A 24,437-nucleotide genomic window follows, 5' to 3' on the forward strand; every position below is an offset into this window, starting at 1 on the left:
TGTAAAAAATAAAGCCACAAGGGCAACAATGTGTCAGAGAAGAAAGCGATGCGTCGACTCCTTACTCACAAGTAAGGCTGTGAGTCAGTTCTTTACCCACACCGGAGATCGTGCGTCAAATCTTTACTCGCATGGGAGGCAGTGCATCGACTCTGGGTGCGCAGCCCTGGGTCTGTGCGGTCTTGTTTGCAGATTTTGATTCCCAGGATCCGTGCATGGAAATTTCCAGCGCTGTGCAAAGAGTCTGCATTGAAAATAGATGCTGTGTCATTTCGCCAGCCATGAGACAGGCACTGCATCAAATTTTCAGCTGCGGGACATGCGGTGTATCGATTTTTCTGACGCACACACATCAGTGCATGGATTTTTCCCTGCAGGTTACCAGTTTCTACTTCTAAGGGCCCAGGGACTGGGTTTGGCACCACTTAGCAAGTCAGGACTCCCGGCAGAAGAGCCCAGGCACTGGGAGATGATGTCTTTGATGTCCCTGAGGCTTCCAAACAGGGGGCAAGCTCAGTCCAAGCCCTTGGAGACACCTCACAAGCAGGATTTCAGAAAGCTAAGTGTAGTTCTTTCCCTCTTCAGGCAGAAGCAGCAGGCCAGCACAGCAAAGCAACAGGCAGAGAGGCAGGTCCTCCTCAAGCAACAAGCTTGACAGAGGCTCCCCTAGATCCAGAAGTAATCGAAAGTCTGGGGTTTTGGGTCCAGTACTAATACTCCTTTCTGCCTTTGAAACAGGCAAACTTCAGAGGAAAATCACTGTTGTTCACAATACACCAGTACATGTCCTACCTTTTAAATATGATGCATCCTGCCAAGGGGGCTACCTAGGGCCTATCTTAGCAGTGACTTACCTGTAGTTAAAGGGAAGATTTGGGACTGGCAAGTGGATACACTTGCCAGGTCAAATTGGCAGAGCAAAACTGTACAAACAGACACTGCAGTGGCAGGTCTGAAACATGTTTACAGGGCTACTCGTGTGTGGCACAATCAGTGCTGCAGGCCAACCAGTAGCATTTGATTTACAGGCCCTGGGCACCCATGGTACACTTTACTAGGGACTTACCAGTAAATCAAATGTGCCAATCATGGAAAACCAATTACCAATATCCTTTAGATAGAGAGCACTTGCACTTTAGCACTGGTTAGCAGAGTATCAAAATCAGCAAAAACAAATTACAGCACAGGGTCCAAAAAACAGGGAGTCAAAAGCAAGAGATATAAAACTCTGTATACGCTTGCAAAATGTAACAATTTGAAGCTATTTATAACGCTCACAGAATGACAATTTATTAAATAAAGATACCTGCAGGAGGATGGAAACAAACTTGGTGATTTTATTTTGAAAGCAAGCAATGATCCATAAAATTTGCAAACAAATGGCAGGGTGCTGACAGTCTTATTGCTAAACCATCATGCACTCTGCTTGCTTTCAAAATAAAATGTGCTGAAAAAATATTTGGAACTTATAGACAGTTTTGCTCCAATTTTGTAAAATTTTGTAATCAACTAAAGGGTTGAGGTGCTAAGTTTGCCCTCTTCCCAACTTGCAGGAACAAGCAGTGTTGTTCTTTTGTAGTTTTCTAAATGGTAGTCAATATTTTTGCAGTTTCGACATCCTGGCAGTTTGTGGGGGAAAGAGGTCTTAAACTCAAGAGTAAACCCAGAACGCTGTACATTTCTGAAAATGTGACCACATTCATAATCCAGCAGAGGGGTCATTGATGTAGATCCCTCATGGGTTTCCCAAAAAATATACCATTACATTGGTCTGACTTCTGATTGCAGGAATATTTAGCGTTTGTTGGTTGTAAAAAAAAAAAAAAAAAAAACAATACCCAGAGCTTATAATGATCTTTTCATTATGGACCGACTATGCATCAATTTATATCTTCCGTATGAAAAATGGGTGTGAAGAAAAGCTACATATTCTTTACATGTGCCACGAATAGTTGTTATGCTTTGTTGGGCACCAGTTGGATCACTAGTAAGGATTTTTGGTCATGGGCAAGCATAGACAATGCGCATGCGCCATTACAAAAGTCTTTCTTGTGGACTGCAGTCTTGCTTAGAACAGGAGGGGCACCCGAAGCACTCCCCTCAATTGGTGGGAGGCTACTGCCTTCACCCAGACGTAAGTAGCATGATTGCGATGGTGGCAGCACACCATGTTTCAAGTAATTATGATCAGTATAATGAATAGGCCTTTTTATCTGTGTCACAGGAGTGAGGTCCAATAATATTCTGATGCAATACGCTTAACGCTCCCTTGGCTTACATTAGGGTGAATGTAGCTCAGTACAGTGTGCTGTGTACAAGTATATGGATACCTTTGAGTAGCGCCATATTTGAAAGACGGCATATGTCTGAACACACTGGGATGGAAGTGTACCTGCAAGTGGTCCCAAACATGGAAGGCACCGTGTGTCTGGGTGAGCCTGTGAAGTGGTGAAGTATATGAAAACTTCTGGATTTCATTTTGGGAGACCAAGGCCCTGTTGGAGAAGCATGTGGAGGAGCCCCCAGACAGATTTGTGGATTACTACATTCATGAGAGCTATGTGGGGCACACCCTGGAGAAATAAAGAGCCAGACTCTTGAGTAAACTTAATATGAGCTCTTTGATTCTGAATGAAGACACTGGTCAAAGGTGCATGGATATAACTCAGGGAGGAGATAAGGCATTTAAGAGAATCATAAAGAGTAGGATGAATGGTCTTTGTAACCTTTTAATAAACATATCAGGAAAGCTGCCATTCCAATGTGATCCTCTAGTCATTCACATGGCCTGTGTTTATAGGCTTGGAGACACTCCTGCTGAGACAGACTGCTTTCTGGAGGAAGGATAATACAGTGGTCACTTCAAACTGGGCAACTCCCATAGCAAAAACTTCAAAGAACTCTGTATACGCATTGCCTTGATCTTAGCCAGGTTTATTTCCATTCCATTTTTGTGACTGTATAATTCGAAGGAGTCTATCAGTGTTTTAAGGCTCACTTTGGTTTTACTAATTAGGATCAAGTTGTTAGAGTAAAGCAGGCTAGATAGCTGGTATGCGCAAATCCATGTTTTAAACCTGTGTGCGTTTTGAAATTCTTTGAAAGTCAAATCCCATTTCCAATTTTAATTCTTACACAAGTGTTGGTGTACAGCAGTTGAGGCAGTTTCAGTAGCAATAGTGGTATTGTCCAACTAGCTAGCTTTGGCCATAATGTCTTGCGTTTCACATTGTCAAACGCAGCTTTGGAATCCACAAAACAAAGACAAAGTTGTGTGTTTCCCCAAACACACATAACCAGGTAAAACTCTAAGATCTTCATTAAGGTGCCTACCCCTTGGCTTAAACCGGTTTGGTTTAATGGAATTATTTTTTTTGTCTTGTGCCAAGCTTGACAGATCTTACAGCAATAGTGAAGCAAAATATTTGGCTTCATTGTCAAGCAAGGAGATCAGTCTGTAGTTCTGTGGTGATGTCACCAACGCTTTCAATGAATCTGTTAAGGCATGATTTTGAAGGACAACATTATAAATCTTAGTCAGTTGTGTTGCCTAAAACTCTGGATTTATTTTGTAATTTTTTTGTGTTAAGCCACTGAGACCAGGTGCCCCATCTCAGTGGCCTCCCTTAATGATTTTTAAGAGCCTGCTCCCTGAGCAGTAGTTTATACTTGCAGCCTGATAACAATCCTGCTCTGGACCTTTATGTGTGTATTTCATAGACTTTTTGTGGCTTTGCATTTTGGCAGCCCTGCCCTCATGTCGATGCAGGGATCTTGCTCCAACTTGTGTGTACCGAAGTGTTGCCCTGGGAAGTTTAGCCACTGGTCCTCTGGAATGTTAGTTATTTATACTGTGGAGGGACTGGCCTATGTGGTTGATTGTCTGCCCAAATTTGTTTTAAAGTTTGCATTTTTGCTTCTATAAAGCAGCTTTGACAGAAGGTGTGCTCGTTGCTTAACCTTTCCTCTCAGATTAATTTCCTGTATTTCAGCCTTCATACCTAGTAGTGTAGGTAAAAGCCTCCCAGTTTTCTAATAGCATGTGCTTTTTGTCTTGGCAATCTTGTACCAATGTTTATGCTGCTTCTTCTATTGGGACAATCAAATTCTTGGTCCATCATAATCGTTTTTAATCAACTGTATATATGTGGAACCGGCCTGTAGACCTGCTGTATCAATAACAGCTGTGTCAATCTGTTGTTCAATTCTCTGGGAGTGATGGTCACTTTTGCATATTTGCAGGATCACAAATGTTGTTATGGCTTTGTAAAGGGGCAGGGATGTCATCTATTATTGAAGTTGTTGTTGTATGCATTGCCCCCTGAGCCAAGTGGGGGTTAGCTGCTGGAAAAATGATATTCAGTATTTAAAAAAAAATTGTTATGGCTTTGTAGAGGGGTAAGGATGTTATTGTGTCATCTATTATTGAAGTTGTTGTTGTACGCATTGGTACGGAGGCAAGTGGGGGTTGGCTGCTGGAAATCTGCTATTCAGTATTTTGAGACTCAATTGAGCTACCTCTAATGTGAAACATCCCCTTATTTTATCTGTTCACATTGACTTATGATACCCATGTGCTCTGACATTCCACATGTGATCTTAAATTAACTGTAAGTAATCTTCCAGAGGTAACAAAGGAGTTTCATATTAAAATCTTTGGCAATTATGAAGTCTATCAAACCTGGATGTTTTACTAAACCAGCTATTATTCTTATTAGTTTCTTTGTTAGGTTTTGTTTAATGTTCCGGTTTGGGTGTATTTATACATTTATCAGAGCAGGAACAGCTTTGTCTACCAGGTTCCAATGCTCCATTAAGACTACAAGGATTCCAGGATCTTGAAGAGGTCTGGCTGCAGATTTAGCCTTGATGGACGTGAACTGCCGAACCCCCTTTAAGGAGTCCTTTCATTAATGTTTTTAAGACTGGGTTTGTAAATTCCATAAATCTTGGTATTCCTATTGGTGCTACTGACCATGTATTTTGGAGCTTGATGATATGATTTTCCATAAGATAATTTATAACCTCTGTGTTATGCAAATTATTTGATAGGCCTCCAATGTTCCATAAGCATATTGATAGCTGAGTTTGTGTGTTTCCGTGGTGGGTCCGTACTGTTGCCTTGTTTCAATTGTAGGGTTTTGTTTCCAGAGCTGAAGGTAGCCATGCCCAATCCAGATTGTTTTTATTTTTAAGTAAATCATTTGTCCCCTGTTGCCTTTGATTCTTTACGGATATTGTGTTTCCCATTGCCTTCCAAATAATATCAAGTAGACTGGTCTCTGCTGAGTGCGCATTGGTTTTTCTTTGGGTTCTGGCCTGCTTGCCAGCAGATAGCCTTGTGTCTCGTACTGGCCACTTTTTATGCCCCATGATTTAAATTTTGATTCCACTGCTAGAGTCTCCCTTGCCATTGTTGGCGTGGCCCATATTACCAGAGTCGCACAGTGTTTTTCGCCTCCTTGTGGGGGCTGGAACTGAATTGATTCAATATTGCTTGAGGTTATGTGCATTGATATTTCCTGTGATTGTAGTAGCCTCAAGATGTTCCCTCAGGTTTAAATGTCATGTCCTCCCCTCAACTGGTATTACGGGATTAACAGGGTCCTCTTAGTGGACCCCCAAACCTGTCTGCTTTGTCTCCCATCAGCCGCTTAGCATGCATTATTGGGCTATTTATAGACCAATGTAGCTTTATAGATGTGGTATTGTGACTGTCATCCTTGATGCAGTGTGGAGTTGTCCTATGTTGGTCCTTGGCTCTAAAACCTGTATGACAACTTCATTTGTCTGTAATGTTCGCTGTTGACCATATTACCTTTTTGATGTATTTGCTCTTGTCTGGTAACACCTGTTCTTTCTTCAGTTTTATCTGTGAGTCCCGCCATCAGGTCTGCTCCTACTTCTTGGGGTTCTTCATTCGATTTCCCCTGTGAAATGTCCTGTCATGGTGTAATTTTTATTTCTTCTACACTTTTGCTGTTTAATCCAGGCATTTTACAGATCTAAATGTTGGGAACACCTTCAATGACCTGATGATTAATCATTGTGCCATTTACTTTTTTGCATCTTGCTTTTCTTTATCGCTCCCACTGCCTCTTGATAGGGCTCTTTATGTTGATCTTTGGTACGGTATTAGAATTCGGCCTGAAACATCCTGCAAAGTATTTTTATTGACACCGTCTTCATTTTGGACTGCGAAGAAATGGACCTCTGCTTTTGGACACCCAGAGTTTGGGCCCTAATTATCGTCAACCAGTTGATGGATCTTATTTGGTTCCTGAATTTCAACCACCCAATTTCTGCTGTGTGAGAAAACAAGGCTGATTGCAGAGGCCCCCTAACTTTTTGCCCCCATTTTCCACTTTTTGTTGGTGTTTTCCTCACTCTGAGGGTGCCCTGGGTACTGCTAACCAGTCCCAGGGCCCGTGCTCTGTGTAAAATCAATATGCAAATTAGTCTAATTATAATTGGCTAAGTTAACCTACCTATAAGTCCCTAGAATATGGTAGAGCATGTAGGTTTAGGGACCACAACATAGGTAGTGCACCCATAGGTGCACTGCTGAGGTGCCCAGTGTCATTTTAAAGGCAGGCCTGCCTTGCTGGCTGCTTTTAAATTAAAGTTATATGCAAATTCGACTTTGGAATTAAAAGTAGTTCCCAAGTCTTAAACTACCTTATTTTTACATATAAGTCACCCCCTAAGGTGTGCCCTATGTGCCACTAGGGCTGGGTGCCATGTGAGGGGTGTGTTTATGATTTTTAGCCACACCAGTGGGTGGGCTCAGACAGATATAATCTCCAAAAATCAGATTCAGCCATGATAGATTTTTGAAGAATATTGCCTCCTGGGATAGATTTTTGCCACACTTCCCAGGAAGTGGTCATCACAGGGGGAAGGACCCTGCACCTGATGGGAGAACCAGAACCCCCCTGCTTTTCACCCAGGAGCAAGGATAAAACTGGCAGACCTGCACCCACACCTCAGATCCCCATCAGATTCCAACAAGGAAGAACCAAAGGAGAAGAAGGACTGCCCTGCTGGACCCCTGGCCTGCACCTGGAACCTGCACTCAGAAGGACTGCACCAGCTGCACACTTGGGCTTCACCACAAGAAGGACTTTGCCTGGCTTCAACTGGTTCAAGGAGGGACTCCCTGTTTGCTACAGGTGAAAAATTGCTAACCCGAGCCCCCTGCATCAACCCTGACCCGGCCTGATTTGCTGGTTCGTCCCGGTAAAGAAAATCTCAGAAAAAGAGACTAAGTATGAAGGTAAAAAGTTGACCGGGACCACCCAGCCAGCTTACCTGAGGAGGGCTCCAGGGACGTCGGATCAAGATCCAGGTTTACCCCAGTCGAAGGATTTTCACCTCGAAAAAACAACTAAGTCCGAAGGCAAAAATCTCCACTGAGGATTCCCGTGACGCGTATCTGGAAAAAGGCTCCAGGAGGTCGGACTGGACTGGCAGGTTCGCCACGCTGAAGAAAATCTTCGAAAAAGAGACTAAATGTGAAGGTAAACTTTTAACCGAGGCCTCCCGCGGCCTGTAGCCGAGCACGGCTTCATCGCGGTCGGCCTTAAACTTTGACTTTGCCCCGGTCGAGGTGCAACCAGATGACCCGATTGACGCTTTTTGTATCTAGGCGCTAAAAAAACAATAATTCTTATCTCCGGTTCCCCTTATCCGATTTTATTCGTTTTGGTGTCATTTTAAAGATAAAAATATAATCTATGTTTATGAATTGGTTTTGGATTTTTAAACTGTTTTCTGTGTTTTATTTAAATACTGTTTTGTGATATTTGAATGCTTTACACTCTGTTTCCTAAGTTAAGCCTTGTCGCTCGTTACAAAGCTACCAAGGGTTGAGCTTGGTTTAATTTACTGAGACCTAACTGGACCTAAGTGGAGGTTAGTGGCCTGTTGCTAAGTGTAGGTACCTACCTGCCCTTACCAATAGCCCATTTTCCCAACATGCTGTTTTTCTAAGCTCCAGTTGGCAATGAAGGAGAGAACTTGGCATGGGCAGTGCAGGGGCCCTCATACACAGCCCCATTGTGCATTTCACTGCCCGAATTACAGGCAGTGAAATGCGCAACAGGTGCTGTTGCACCCGACGCACCACAACATTGCCGCCGGCTCAATTACGAGCCAGCGTCAATGTTGTGGTGAGTGTTCCGCTGGGCCAAAGGGCAAAAACGCTGTTTTCACCCGCTGGCCCAGCGGAACACTCTTAATATGGCGGGCAAAATACCTCCACTACTGGCGGTCTTTTGCCTGCATCGGCTTCGGTGGTCCTGTTAAGGGACCGCCAAAGTCGTAATAAGGCCCTTAGAGTCATTGGTGATGGAAGTCTTGTTTTCTCATCTTTCTTTTGTGGCTGTGAAGTAAATGATAAATCCATGTCTGTATCTATATTAAGATTTGGTGTAGGTTCTGGTGTATGTTCTGGCTGCTTTTTGAGCATTTGCAGCAGTGTTAGTGTTGGCTCTGATTTGTCGGTTTCTCTGTGTTCTTCCTTACTTCCTTCTACTGTCTATTCCATTTGAATAGACTTAGTTTAGGTGTTGCCCTTGTTTTTCCTGACCTCATTTTAACTGAATGGTTTTTTTCTTGGTTTGCGCTGATTATGCTGCCGGGCAGGGGTTTAATTTCTGATTAACTACTTTTTAGTTTGACGTTCAGTGCTATGCTTTTAACATATATAATTTGTTATTTCCCTGACTTAGCTGGTACCACTTAACTGCCACTTGTTTGCCAGCCTTCTCAATGTTTGTTTCTTTGTTTCCTTAATCCTCCTGTCCAAACCCGCCCAGTCATGTCTTCTTTACACCCTCTCCTCCTCTACCACTCCTTACTTGTTTTTGGTTGTTTTTGATTGTTCAACCCTGCCTGAATACACCGGGGGGTGCATGGGCTTGTCGTTTGGTGTCTCTCAGCAGAGTCAGTTTCCTCTTGTTCCACCTTGGCCCTTTGGCTAGGGAGACCAGGTCTGCTTGCCCACTGTGGCAACACTGTGCGCAGGGGCCACAGGCACCTTAAGGTCTTGCACTCTTGGCCTTTCCTTATTGCTCAACCATGCCACCCCACTACTGATGCATATTTCATCAAGGAGACCTGTGTCGGCGGTGGGGTGGGGGTGTCAGAGGCACCTGATTGCTAGTGCCGTAGGAGTGCTGGTGTAGTGGGCACAAGCAGAGGGTGCAGGTGGGTCAAGTATGAGGAGATAGCCCCCAGCTCCTACTACAAAAGGGATAGCAATTGCTGGATCACACATCATCCCAGCACAGCAACAATAGCGCTACCCTACTCCTGCCATTGCTCCACTCCACTACATTCCCCTCCTTACAGTCTGGCCTCTGACCCCCCAGACACTCGGGGTTGTGGCAGTCACACATTAGCAGCTACTTGTTCACAGAGTCCAAGATTATGTAGCATCTGCTACCAGACTGAGAAAGACCTAGCGTGTGACAGGGGGAGTGTCATGGAATTCTTCTGGTTCAATCGCAACATTTCAACGTATACCTACCATCAGGCAGCGGACGCGTGCTCAGACACTCTGAACCACTACTTCAGTGAGAGCGGGTGAGAGTGAACACTTGGCGCCAGGCTTTGGTGGGAACTTGCTCTGACAGACGCACTACGGTGTAGAGACACTTTGAATTTGTTGAAGCCATTGTGGAACTTCTAAGAGTTGAACTCACAAGCGGGGCCTAGCTTGGATGTCACCTCATATAAATGGGAAATAAGAACTGTCCTTAGATTGGGCAGTGAGGACAGAGAGCTGACCTGGGTAACGCTATCTGATCTGCCATATAAAAACTGTGTATATTATTTGTGGGGAGCCATACTGTATATCGTGTTTATACAAACACTACTTTTTACATAAAAAGCAAGTATTTGACTGGACAATCAATTTTTAGAGTTGCTGGATGAGCGTGTGAGTGTGTATTCACCCTACACCTACCTCTTCCCTGAGAAGCCTTGGACTGTTCGACCCTGAGCTATGACTGAGAATCAAGTGCTGAAGGCGTACTTGATTCAGCTGCTCAGAGCCCGTAGTAGATCAGGCCCTGGGACATCAAGGGGGGGGCCTTCCTGCTTGCCCTGTTGCCCCCTGAATGTTGTTGTGACAACATTCGGAAGCCATAAACAAAGAGGAAATCAATTTATAATAAATGCGTTAGTATTCTGTGTTCCCTTATGTGGGATCGTTTTAGCAAGAAAAATAAGGGCATACAGAATAGTAAAACACTTGTTATCTATTGATTTCCTCTGATTATGGCTTCTAAAAGTAAGTCACTGTGGTGCAAAGAACACATTTTACAAACTCGCCCATAAATCACATGATATTACGGTTTACCCCAAATTCAGAGTTGTCACAACCTTGTTCAAAGGGCCACACGACAAGCAGGAACCACTGTGTCCAACCGTAGTGGTTGATGCCTTTTACCAGGGCATTCCTGGGTGGCGTGGTCTGTGATCCAACTACTTTTTCTTACCCAGAATGCCCTACAAATGTCCCTGAAAAAACATCCCTGCAAACATCAGGCTTTAGCTAAAATCCCAAAAACTTCTCCAATTTCTAAGAGGGAAAATACTGGAGTCTGTGGAGAGTGACAAAAGACCTATCACCAGTGTGTTCTTACACTTGAGTGGGACGTGGGGTCTTGCATCTAGAGCAGCTGACTTTGTTACCTGGGACCCAGGTTCGAATTCTAGCCTCTTCGCTTGACTCCACATCGTGTGTTTCTGAGCAAATAACAATCTCTCTATGTCTAAAAATGTGAAAGGCACTGCATGAATTGTATCTAGGTACTCCCCACATAATGTACTCAATCTTGCAGAATGCCACCCACTTCTCAAGTACTGTACAGCGCTCCGTGGCTTCCCAGCTAGATTTGCACTATATAAATATCAAAACCTGCATACTTTTCCAGATAAAAACAGGAAATGACTTGTGTAGGTCGGTCTCTCACCTGCAACAGGGACCAGTCAAAACAGCGATCAAACTGCATTAAAAAAATGAGAAACTGTGATGTTGTATGCAGTGAGGGGCGGGTCAGTGAGCGTGGGGGGCGGGGTCAAAGGTGGGGCTAAAAAAAACAAAATATTCTTTGTGTTTTTCTGGTCTTTCATCATCAGGTAGCGACATATAAAATAACGAACAGCTTAAATGAAAAATACAATTTTAAATGTTATTACTCAGTAGAAAATGAACTATAGTACATTATGAAACCTCTATTAGTTCATGCACTGCAGAGGTATGTGTATAACCAGGAAGCTTCAGAATTAAATCTTGGTTGGTGCAGAGGAGAGTAGTGACTGGCATATTTTTTGTGCCACGAGGTCACAGCCTGTAACAGAAAGCACTGTGAATATGTAAGTCATTATTTCAATCTTGCATTACACACAGTATGATAGACTGCTACAAAAGGGGAAGAAAGATTTAAGATAAAATGGTGCTCTCAGCAGACCCCACCAAGACGAAGACCATCTTCCACAACTGGATGAAGAACGTTTCCGCCTGAATGAAGGACAATTGCCTAAAGCTCAATATGGTTAAAGCTGAGGTTCTGCTCTTCGGCAGACACTCAACCCTCTGGAACTACTCTTGATGACCAGCAGAGCTCAGCCCCCATCACCACACCAAAAGATCACGCCTGCAACCTCTGCATCATTCTCAACAGCGAACTCTCCATGAAACGACAGGTCAAAGCCATTTCCAAAGCCTGCTTTTAGACGCTCTGCATGTAACGCAAGATCTTTATTTGGCTCCCCATCAGCACCAGGAAGACAGTGACGCAGGCCCTCATCACCAGCTGAATAGACTACTGCAACGCACTCTAGCAGGCACCGCCACCACAGTCATACAAAGAGTCCAGACGATCCAGAATGCAGCTCTCTAGACTGATCCTCAACCTGCCCAAGAGAACCCACATTACCCAGCACCTGAAGGGCCGCCAATGGCTCCCGATTCAGAAAAGACGCCGCTTCTGGCCCATGTCTACAAAGCCCTGTATAACCAAGGACCTGCCTACCTGAACCACCACCTTCCCCTTTACCAACTGACCAGGAGTATCCGCTCAGCACACATTGCCCTTGCAAAGATACCACGTATACACCGCTGCCACGCTTCAGGACGCTCCTTCTACCACCTCGCCACCAAAGCCTGGAACACCCTCCACCTTTGCACCCTCACTGACCTACATTAGAAAGGGACTGAAAACATGGCTTTTCAAATAAACTCCTGCAGCAAGCACCTGGATATCGGGTGACAAGCCACACTATACAAATAACACCTGAGTGATTTGATCAATTAAAGCCCGTACTGCTCCCAAGCATCCTTTACATTTGCAGATTTACTAGTGACGCACATTTGACTTTCTTTCAGGCAAGCAGGCAGAAAGGCTTGTTTAGCTGTCTGCCCGACTTCAGTTTCACAGCCCAGGAGACTCACTGAATGACTCTTCAGCTGAAGCATTTAAACTACTGGAATTAACCATCCTGGAAGGGTTGTCTTTTTAGAAAGCGGGAAACGTTTTTTCATAAATCAAAAACATATGGGCATGTTGTATCCCTCTGATATTGCTCACTTCGACCTCAGCATTTAGAGCAAGTATATATTCTGAACTCTTCTATAAGGAGAACTATGGCAAAATTAAAGTTGCTATCATTTTCAGAGCCCTGCCAAGGTGAGAAACCAGTATGAAGAGACCTCATTCATAAGCAGCGCAGATACAGAGCCTGTGAATATTTGAATGTTTGAGTATGGCATACAAAGAAATGTATTATAATCAGAACCATGCAAGAATCCAAACTATGACCAAATATGATATGCAGTATAATCAAAGAGGCTATTTTCAGAGATCTGACATGATAACGCTGCCTTAATTTGTCACCTCATGGCATGGAGCCAAATGGCACAAGTTTATTTTCAGCAGACTAGTAGCTGTCTGAACCATCTTGTCTCTTGGACAAGTATATATTTTATAAAATACCACATACCTTGGTTAGACTATTATTTAAACCAAAGTGCAAAATGTCACTATAACTGTGACGTTGTAGACTATTCACTTCACACCTTACCACCCTTTGCCCTCAGAACAATGTCTTGCAGAACCATTTGTATTACAAAGGCTGAAAGAGCTTCTGCAGCCATCATTGTGACCTGGATTACAATAATAATCTCTAGAGGAACCAATTTAAGGCCGTGATGAAACTTTTATGTTGTCTTTAGGTAACAACTACTTGGCACAGTCATTAAGAACTGCCCTCAGACAATCATCAAGAAATCCCACTTGATCTGAAGGAGCCCGGTTACTCTCAATTCCCTCAGGCCAAAGCACCTCAGTCATTTTATACATAAATAAGGATACAAACATTCACATTCCAAATATTTTAAACTGCATGTGACAAGTTTATAGACACCTTCATAACATATTCACACTTTGCACCAGAAAAGCAAAAACCTAACACCAATAAGATCTGTAGCAAGCAATAAAAGTATGTATTTTATGTACACTGTGGCTAGGTTAGGAAACAAAATGAACACTTACAACTACACCAATCATTTCACTAGTTGAAAAATACATCTGTCTGCCTGCTCCTAAATGAAGAGACGTAAACCTCTTTCAAAATATCTATCCACATACACCCATTATTCTAATAGATCTGTAGGAAAGAAGCTGGATTGCCAGGCATTCTTGTTCCCAAAATATTCTCCAAATGTAATCCCTTTCTTGTTTAAAAGATATTTACAACACAGTTACTTGCAGAAAACAAGTCATCATTCCTTCCTTCAATTGTCATCAGTTAATTCAAGCCCATAAAATGGTGGCCCTGCATAGGGTTCAACAAAAAAAATACAATAATAATTGTATTATGGCATTGAAAATTAGAAAAAAAAGATATTTAAAGTATTTTCATTTTGAAAGTGTGTACTATTAAATAATAATGTATTGTTAATATACTTTTATTTTATTGTGACAATAATGTAACAAAACGGGTCATCAAAACATGTTGTACAATATATTTTCTGCCTAGTCGTATACCCCCTTCGTAATAGGGAATTATTTATATACAGAATGTCTATATTCTTATTCTTTTAACACCTCTCTTGCTTGCAAATCTGCTTCCAAACAGGAAACTGTTTCTAAAGAAAGCCCTTTTGATGAAGGTTTGCAGCTAGTGCATTGCAAGTGTATATCCCAGTATGAACAACCATCTAGTTTCCCGAATTCAGAGCATTAGTCACATACTATTTTCTTGTTGCAAAACTGCAGAGATGCTGCTAATAAGCTTCATCAAGAGTCTGGAAGCACTGCAACATTACTTGATATGTCTTCAAGAATTAATGATTTAAACTATTCAAGAGAAATCAAGTTTACAGCAAAAGCCAGTGTGCATCATATTGCTTTGCTGTATCTGCTTCCTGTAAATTGGCACCAAACTGATTAGACACAAACACTCTTATCTTGGCATCATGGTGACACAATCCAAATACGGAGTCAAAAAAACTCATCATTTAGAGACCATGGGAATTTCAAGGAGTTGCACATGGCAAGAGTGTGACAGATCAACTGGAAGCAGTCAGGATCCCTGCATCAAACCTTGCTTCCATTCCCTCAAATAGACCACAACATTGTCCACACACTAACCAATCCCACGCACTCACAGACACTCAGGACAAAATCATACCAATACACATCACGGAAACTGTGGGGGGGCAGAGCACTAAAAATTATGGCTTCATGAAACATCCATGAACTCTACAGCCCTTGTCTACACTCAGCCCATTCACCTCAAACAATATTTTACTCACAGACAACAAAACAGCACTCTTGCATCTACCTACAAGGACATCAAAATGCATGAGAAAATTAGAAGACTCAATAGCACCACTCCCCCATGGGGGAACCATCAACTAGCAGATAGTACTGCTAAGTGGCACAGCCAACAGAAGAAGAGGGCTTCTAAGTGGCAAATATTGTGCTGCATAATTAAAAATGAATACACACACACACACAAGATGTAGAATAATCTCTACAGCCATGGAACATAAGTCTCTTGTGCCGCATACTACTCTTAATAGACTAATTCAATCCCTTAACAGTTCTTGGACAGAAGGAGAAAGAGGGATAAAACAGGTTAACATCGGACACACAAGAGCTTCTCTGCAAGTCATGTAACATTCCTCATCAAGTCTTGTGCTATGGGCAGATGTTTCAAAGCTCACTGCTTCTAACTTAGGGCCTGATTTAGATATTGGCAGATGGCTTACTCCGTCACAACGGTGAAGGATATCTTGTCCTTCGAAATCTAAATTTCATAGGACATAATGGGATTTATATTTCGGCTGACGTGATATCTGCCATTGTTGTGACAGAGTAATCCGTCCACAATCTAAATCAGGCCCTTAGTTGTGTTTGAAGATGCACATTGACACAAAGGAAGAACAGATGTCAAACTAAATGAAACACAAAATAATAGTAATTAATGGATGCCAATGAATTTAACGCATTCTTTTACCTCATAGGTTTCTGGATCTCACCTCCTCTGGTTAGGAGACAATGGGAAAAGTTATTGCAATGCCATTGCTAAAACATTTCTGCAAACTCTGAAACAAGCGACTACCTTCTTTAGTAGGTGGACATTGAAAATGGGTGCTTTATCTTTCTTTAGAGGCAGAAAGTATAGCAGATAAATCATGTAATGAACCACCAACAACAGTATAGTAAGAGAAGTCACTCACAACAGAAGCAGACACCACTACGAAAGAACAGTAGAGTTCATCCACAGAGGAACAAATAAAGTTCTAAACTCTACTCCAAAACAACGACTGTGAGATTCTTTGCAAAGAAGAATGCAACACTCACAGGATTTATGAACAAGTCCAGCAAAGGTTAAAACGAACATAACAAACATCATATAAAGTTTTCGTTGCAAACTCCTGAGGATGCAGATGATTTGGGCTTCATTTTTATACAGCCAAAAAGTACAAAATAAATGTTCACCTCAAAATTCTGAAACATTGTGTTGACCCTGTCTAGTTTGAAACTATATGACCTGCTCATTATGCACCTATATTGGTAGCGGATATTCTAGTCAATGATTTGGCGTATTAGCTGAAAAACTCCAGTAAAATATTTCTGGGAAGGTTTTGCTGTTCCTCAAATGGCATCCAATAGCTCAATAAGAAGCTGATGGAGAAGCCTCTTCATACCTGCACATGTAGTACATCCCTTATAAACAATGGCTTCCTATTTTTCATGAAGCAGAAGTCACGTCAATGCACAAAACAGATCCAAGAGAGGATAAAATGAAAGTGAACGGCATGAGCTAAGGAGATCTCCACACCAACGAAACATGCTAATCTCTTCTTTAAAAGGCATGCAGACACAGGAGTTGTAAAGGTGCTGGGAACCTGTCCAAGTTATACAGACCTGTTCTAATTAAGCACTAGTTCCCTTTGAGTATGATGTTCCATGATGACAAGAGGCCCTAGGTGGTAACTTGGGCAGCACCAGAGGAGCCATATTTCTGAATAGGACAGTCATTTATTAACAATATCAAAGAAAAAGTGTCAAAATAGTCATTTGTTTCCTTCAATACTTGATATTTCCCCAATTAAGTTTGAATCTATGACTAAACTAGGTGAAATACACAGATTAGGGATTTGTAAGACTGGTGTTTATTGTTGAACATAATCAATGGCATTACGCCATAGCCCCTTATGAGCCAATGCAGTTCTGACTTCTCCAACTGCACATTCAGGAACTAAAACTTTGTCCCTATATCCTTCAAGACTGTCTCAGCCTTTTTCATTTTACAAAAGAGCTTAAATGAAATCTCTTTAAAGGGCACTGCATCACAACATAGTAAAATGCCTACTCTCCAACCCTGAGCCCAGCCCCATCACTTAGATTCACATTCTGATTGCATCGCTGCCATCAACCCTGCACAGAGCTCTGCTTCCTTTATTCATGCTTTGTAAAGACCACATACATTGATACAAAGATTTGTTCTCTGTAAGGAGAAGAGACCTAGGTTTTTTTTAACTAACACTTGACTCAGCAGTTGAATTTTCCTACATATTAATATGCCAGCATTTCTCGAAGCAGCACTAGTAGACCAGATCAGTTTTACTGTATTGCTGACACTCTTACTATCGCTTCCTCAGAGGGGCATTAACAAAGCCTAAGCTTACCCAACTCGACCACAGAGTATTCAATTCTGTTTAATTACCCCTCCCCAAACGACATAAAGCATTGTAAGATACGTTGCTTTTAACAGAGCAATTAAGTGTTATCAGTTGGAGATGGTGATTTCTCTGCCCTGATCAAAATGCCAAAACCACAACAATGGCAGAGATATGAATGTGTAATCTGAAATTACAGTAACAGATTTAGGGCACCTTTACCAAGCTTGTTCCTGCTTTGTAACACAGAAGAGTTCTTAAAAGGGAGAACAAAATTATAAAATCCAATGTGACAAATAATCTGTACTTAATTTGTTCAGGGTTTATAGCATTTTGTCAGTGGCAGCTCCTATACTCGTTATTAGAGTACTAAAATAAAGACTGACTAAAGGAAAGCAAAACACCAGATCAGTAGCAACTTCCCTTACCAGCTCAAGTCCCTGCGTTGACAGGTCATGAAGAGGCATGAATTTATTTTCAAGAATAACAGCTTGTAAGAAATATAATATGATAATCCTCCCATGAGTCTCCTAAACTTTCTTGAAGGGTCTTGAAAAAACCTGAAACTCCAGGAGAGGAATACAGCATACACAGCTCACATTTCAGGAAACATAGAATATCATGATCCCAACAAAAAAAAAAACACTCAATCAGCTAAATATAGCAACGATTTTTCAAGACCTGCTGTGTTCCAGCAATGAAGGATCACTGTGACCTAGTGGGAACTGCGAGACTGACATCGTATTTGGGTCAGTGAACTAATACAGAAGGAACAGAAGTTGCTTACGAGCTCCAGTTAAGCTTCATGTTCAGAGGACCACTGCCAAATCACACTGAAAGAGTCGTTTTTCAAAATTATAAATGTATTTTTTTGAAGTGGCTGCTTTAAAAAAAAGTTATGACAAGCAATCATGGGGATGGCAGTCTGCTGATCTGTGCAGCCCACCATCCCTGTGCTTGAAGCCAACTGTAATGGACCATAAATTGCAAGCTGCATAATTAATTTTCATTAGGCGGGTTGTCTGCGACCCACACCAATTCAGTATTTTGTGAACCAAAATAGTAGTGAATAGGTTGAATCTCAAAGTCAGATTCCACTAGCAAAAAGTTGAGGCACAGTTTTTGAAAATGGAACATCTATCCGCTAGTTCTAAATTTCCCCGTAGATTGACTGAGACAAGGTTGATGGCTGGTACTTTACGCAACCAGACATAGAATAACTTGACCAGCTATAGGATGTAGATTTCCTTTTAGGTCCTTGATTACTAATTGCAAAGTTTCATGAAAAGTGCTTAATGTAACTAGTACAGAACTGAAATTATAGATATTTATATTAAATTTACTTTGTCTCTAGCCCATTCAACAAAAGTATTAATATTGTCAAGTTATGTATCTATGGCAGCTATGTAGGACACCAAATTTTGTAGAAGATGAACTGTCAAATCTAGTTTATTAGATTGTACAGCATATGCTTTAAAATACAAGGTTCAAAGTGGGGGCTGACAAACTGATTTTTAATGACTGATTATCAATTATTAGCACAATGATTACCTTAATAATATGTGGCAAATGTCCAGAGCTAGACAGAGATTGTAAAAAAAAAAAATGTAACAAGCTAAAAGCAATACACTCTCAAATACCTACTGGTTTCTGAGTTTGCGGACGGCAAGAAGTGTTACAATGGATTCAGCTCTTCAGCAGAAAGGCTTCAGTGATGGTAAATGACAAACCCAGCCCAGTACCTGTGAAGCAGAAGTATAAATCCATTAAATCAAAAATACACACTGAGACTAAGGACAACGGATCACTCTTTAGACTCATTCTTTACCTGTCAACTAAGGTATACATGATGTTGATCACTCTTTCTTTGAAAGCTACCACATGTGTTGTCTTTGGATGTGTCACACAAGAGCTGGAGAACAAAGAACATAGATTTAACTCCATTCAATAAAAAGGAGCAATATATACTCTGTAGTTAAGGTTGAGTTGACAAGTTCACATTAAATGCATGTTTGAATTATTCGTAACTTTTGGACAATTAACCAAATTTGCGTTGAAGTAGCAAAGATCTGGTTCTGCTAAATTGGGTTCTTTGCTCCAATAATAGAGTGAGTGAAGACTGTGTGGCTAATGTCAATGGGGTTGGGTCATTTTAGGCAAAGAAGGGGGTTAGACTAAGGAACAATTGTACATGCAAGATTTGGCCAACAAGCCATTTCATTATAAAAACACACAATTTAAAGTAATGATGCAGAAATGTTATTCAGCTGTATTCACAAAATATACTGTATTCAATTTTTTGACGCTACCAACTGTTGTAACAGAAGATAAATCAGAAAGGAAATTCCAGAGGTTTCTTTTATACCTAAACAAAGCACTGAGCAGCAAGTTTAATATTGCATCTTAGGCTATTTATGAATTTAAATTTCCAAAACTGATCTTTGCAAACAGTAGTGAGGAGTGACTGTCTCCGTGGGTGAGCATACGTCATGGGGTGAGTGAAAACAATAGATTAAAACACTTTTTTCACACAAAATCTAAATAAAAATTAAAAATTGTATAATACACATCCATATTCCTAACCAAAGTTATCACACCAGTACTTTGATGTGTAATTAAGTGACACAAAGGGGTTGGGTGGGTGTGAGGGCTGGGAATAGTGAATGAAAGAAAAGGAAAGGGGTGTGGAAATTACAGCAATTCTCTGCCTGGTGTATCCTCCTATTAGCATGTAGCTCTCTTAGTACAACTCCCAAGAATTTGATATGGTGAGGACGAGGAGCCTCTCTCAGTAATGTCTTAATGATACATTACATTTACATTGTGTAGATTTCGTCTCTATTTGTCTTAATTTCAACCGCTTTCATGAGCTACACCTTGCTTTTTCAAATGTATTACTTCTCATTGGTATTACTTTGAATTTTTTACTTTTTGTCTTTATGTCTTTTTGTAACAGTTCAGGTTCTTCCCACATTCATATCCATTTTCTTTCACATTTTTGACATTTTAAAAACCCCATCCCTTTTGTCTCTATTTTAGTCTTTCACCTCCCTTACACCAATTTTAACTCTTCTATCCCAATTTCTTTTCCCCTGTTTACTATTTTCCTGATCCCTTCGTATCCTATTTTTGTGCAACTATAATTTTTGGGTCGGAAGGATAAACATTTTTATTTCTTTTTTTTTGGAAGACTTCAGAAGTTTGAAGGTGAGAATTAATACTTTTGAAGTTCTGTAGTAATACAATTTCTTCCTGACTTAATACATTTTTCTGTTACTTCTTAATGTATACTTTTTCCATTACCAAAGCGGGCTATTTATTGTGGCTCCAGTTTACTTTTATGCAGGCAATAGTCAAAACCTTCTTCAGTCTTGAGTTTTTGGAGCGGCTGAACCCAAGAAATACACAAGCAAGATTTGTATCTCTGTAAATATTAGACTGTCAATTTGTCAACCGATAACCAGAAACCTGAATAGAGCTTTCTTTTTTCTCCAAATCTGATTTTTATTTTAAAAAGTATTATCAACTACAGCTGAAACCCCAGTTATGCTAGATCACCACATTCTTAGCTCATCTAATACTACTCCACTCAGAATATCTCAACTTTCGCAAGGCAACCACTCTTCAGATTTCACAGGAAACTTGAAGAATGAACACTGTCAAGGACTGCTGCAATTACAGCACCAAAGTGCTACTGTCAATCAAAAGGTGCAAGACCTGACACTAAATGAAGTGTGCACTGTACTCCTAAAAGAGAAACACAACCAAGATCCTGTAAAATATGAACTCAACAAACACGAAATGAAATTCTTTGGGTTTTAATTATAAATAAGTGAATTAAACCAGATCCTGAGAAAATCAAGACATGTGGAAGGATGTCTATAACAGTGGACCTATCAGGCAGGAGATCATTCCTGGGCATTGCCAGTTATTTTCTAGACAAAGGGAGTTTTAATTATAAATACAACAGTGAGGAAGCCACAAAAGAGGGCAAAGCATTAAATGAGTTCAATAAAGTGTCTACAGAACATTTGGCCAACTTTGAAATGAAACTGGGAAGAAGCTCATGCAACAGCAAAAGCAGAACAAGAGTCAGCAAAATTAGCAATACCATATACTGTTGTGTGAGATAGAAATATAACATCACTTTCACAATAGATCATCAGACCCTAAAGGCTATCTAAGGAAATTACAGGACAAAGATGCCTTACTGGTTTAATTGTTGGGGATTAAGAATACTAATTTAAAATAGTATGAGAGGCATCGAAAGAAACCAGCTCTGAAGACTATGGCCCTCGTTACGACTTTGGCAGTCTTCCATGAAGACTGCCAAAGCAGCGGGCGCCAGGAGACCGCCAGTACCGGCAGTCTCCCGCCCACCATATTAAGGGTACTGCCGGAGTTCTGCCACACTTTTGGTGGAAATCTGGCAGTAGTCGTGCTGGCAGGCGGAGGCTTTCTGGCGCTTCCCCCACCGGCCTCACCCTGCCAGTACAACACCGCCCACTATATCATGGGCCATAATACGGCCTGGTGGTGCTCTGCTGGCGGGGCGTTGCCGACGGTGGAAGCGCCACTTCCTGTTCCCTGCCAGACGACCTTCTCTCCGGAGTAGGTAAGGTTATCATCCGACAGGGGAGGAGGGTGGTAGGGTGATGGGTGCTGTGTGTGCTTGTGTGAGTGTGTGGTGTCTGTGTGTCTGCATGAATGTGTGTATGCGTGGTTGTATGCGTGTCTGAATGCAAGTGTGTATGCATGTTTGGATGAGCAGGAGTATGCATGTTTGAATGCATGTATGAATGTTGCTGTGAATGTGTGAGTGGATGCGTGTATGTGTGGTGCATGTGGGTGTCTGTGGTCGTGTATGCAGGGAGGGGGGTGGTGGGCACTATAGCTGAAGAGGGAGTAGGGGGGATATAGTGCTTGCTGGGGGAAGGTGGGGAGCTGTCTACCGGTGACAGGAAAGAATTCCTGGTCACCGGTAGCCTTTCCACCAGGGTTTTCGTGGTGGTGCTACCGCCACGGAAACCATGGTGGAAAGCTGGCTCCTAATACCGCTGGCGGTCTTTTGTGGACTGCTGTGTTGGAGATGATCATCTCAGGTCTGGTGGTTCCGACCGCCATGCGAGATGACTGGAGATGTGGAGGGTGGCAGTGCTGCCAGGCTGTGGGTGGTGGGACCGCCACATTTACTCTGGTGGTCAAAAGACCACCAAGGTCAAAATGACCACCTACATATAAAGGCACACACTGCATTACACCATTTTTGGGTCATCTACAGCTGCGGTATACCTAACTATGTAGCATAACATTCAACCCTGAAGAAAGCGTTTATGGAGCTCCTTAGGAAAAAGGACAACGAGAGAGACCATTCTGAAGGAAGTGAATAAAATAATGAAAAAGAAACAGAAATAGAGGCACAACAAAGGCAGCAAAAAGTACCCAGATCCGGTTGAGGTAGAAGAACAGAAAAGATTAAATATAAAAAAGGTGGGACACCATCTGTCAAACCGAAAACCCAACACCAAGAAATGATTCGCAGTACACGAGTCAGGAAGTGTACCCATACAAAAAAAAAATCAAACAAAACAGTGTTCCTGCAGACAGATAGCAAAATCAATGCTTTAAAGATATGTCATATTTGCAAATGTCTCAGCAAACTGTCACAGCTTGAACCCCCTCCAAAGGCCCTCTCTGGAAATACTTTGTGGCAAATTTTGTTTGGCAACTAGATTCTGGATGCTACTTTTATCCTTGAAGGGTGTTCTCGAGTCCTACGGATTACAAAAAGATAGTCGAAAGGTATATTGACAGTGTTACCTCTCTCAGATGTTCACATCATGGGGCATTATGAATGTTCTAAAGACAAGATTTCTACTAACCAACCAACACTGTGCCAGGTCCTGAGAAACATCAGGAATACCCTGTACAGGTTCAAAAGGTTAGTGTATTTAAGACCTGATCTTTAGACGTCTGGTACAAATACAACTCCTGGGGATGTACCGAAAAAGGCCACAACGCAACTGTTATGACAGATTTTACAGCGCAGGAAAAACTAAGGAAACTGCAAGCAAGAAGGAGAAGTGCCACTGTTCACAACATTTTAACAAGACATTGGGTCCTTGACTGCCAGAAGCAATCGGGAAAGCAAATATCAGTCTGGGAAGTATCTTGCACTGTAAGAATTAGAGATAAAATGGAATTTGCTGTGCCACTGCACAGTGTTCATTGACAAGGAAGTCATTCCACAATCTGAGGTTTTACAACTCTACCAAACACCAAGATGAACTGTTCTTCCTCAGTACTCACTACGAAACATATTCTGAGAGCACAGGGTCTGAGCTGGCACAAGAACTAGTAAAAGGCACTAGTGACTCAAACAGACATGGCTGCATTCTTGGCAAGAAGACATGTTTCACAACTGTTTCTACCTTGGGTTGATGGGTCTCCTTCCATTTGGTTATTTGACTGGTGATAAACAGCATTTTGTTGAGAAATCTCAAAAAGCTGAAGCAGTACTTTTAAGCCACAGGGAATTTCCAGGGACATGATTTTGTTAGCTGTTCGTTTAATTTTTGTCCCGAAGTTAGCTGGCGACAGGCAAAAGATGACCATGGATTCACTGGAATCTTCACCTTTTCAGCACTGATCATTTGCTACAAAACCTGCTTACAAAGTTCTGTAGTCATACCGAATGTGGTGTGCAAGGAACAAGGGAGTTGTATAAGTCAATTGGGAATATATATATTCCATATTAAGTATTATGTTTGGGGGAGCAGATTCCTCACAATATCCCAGAATATTCTCTGTTTCATAATGGGTGGTAGCACTTTTTAGGTTTCACGTGCAAAGCACTTGCAAAACCTCTTGTAACCTAAAAAAAAGAAATCTTAAAAGGGACTTACAGCATGCCCATTAGCTACCATTTCTTGGCTTGCTGGTCACTCTTATCGGTCATTGTGAATCATTTCCTGAGGTGTTTCTGATTTCTCTTCCTCTGTCCTCGTCTGTTTGTCTTTTCTGTGGAGCATGGACCAAATACCCAAATATCTACTCGCCCACTTGCTGCGAGTCATATTTTAGCAGCTCAAGCTATTTTAGGACCTAAGTTGACAAAAAAAAAGGTGTTCTGTTCAGTCAGAAAGTAAAGGAGCGATAAAGAGGCCTTTAAATCTTGTTCTTGTTACATTTGCTCTAAGTTCAGAGACAGAGTTTGTCTTTTTTTAAATTTTGA

The 24,437-nt window shown here is 41.6% G+C and overlaps 1 protein-coding gene across 7 annotated transcripts in view; it reads right to left on the reverse strand.

Annotated features, from left to right (window-relative positions):
• Nucleotides 1-24,437, reverse strand: part of PPHLN1 (periphilin 1) — a 427,069-nt gene that overhangs the window by 385,689 nt on the left and 16,943 nt on the right. For 4 of the 7 annotated variants that reach the window (XM_069228844.1, XM_069228840.1, XM_069228838.1 and 1 more), the window contains exon 2: nt 18,848-18,945. In XM_069228844.1, the coding sequence (XP_069084945.1) occupies nt 18,848 (1 nt within the window). In that variant the 5' untranslated portion in view covers nt 18,849-18,945. Of the gene's footprint in view, nt 1-18,847; nt 18,946-19,031; nt 19,116-24,437 lie in introns of all 7 variants that reach the window. The other 3 variants (XM_069228841.1, XM_069228843.1, XM_069228839.1) reach the window with 1 other exon arrangement.

The sequence above is a fragment of the Pleurodeles waltl genome, chromosome 4_1 (assembly GCF_031143425.1).
Source record: "Pleurodeles waltl isolate 20211129_DDA chromosome 4_1, aPleWal1.hap1.20221129, whole genome shotgun sequence".
NCBI lineage: Eukaryota > Metazoa > Chordata > Amphibia > Caudata > Salamandridae > Pleurodeles > Pleurodeles waltl.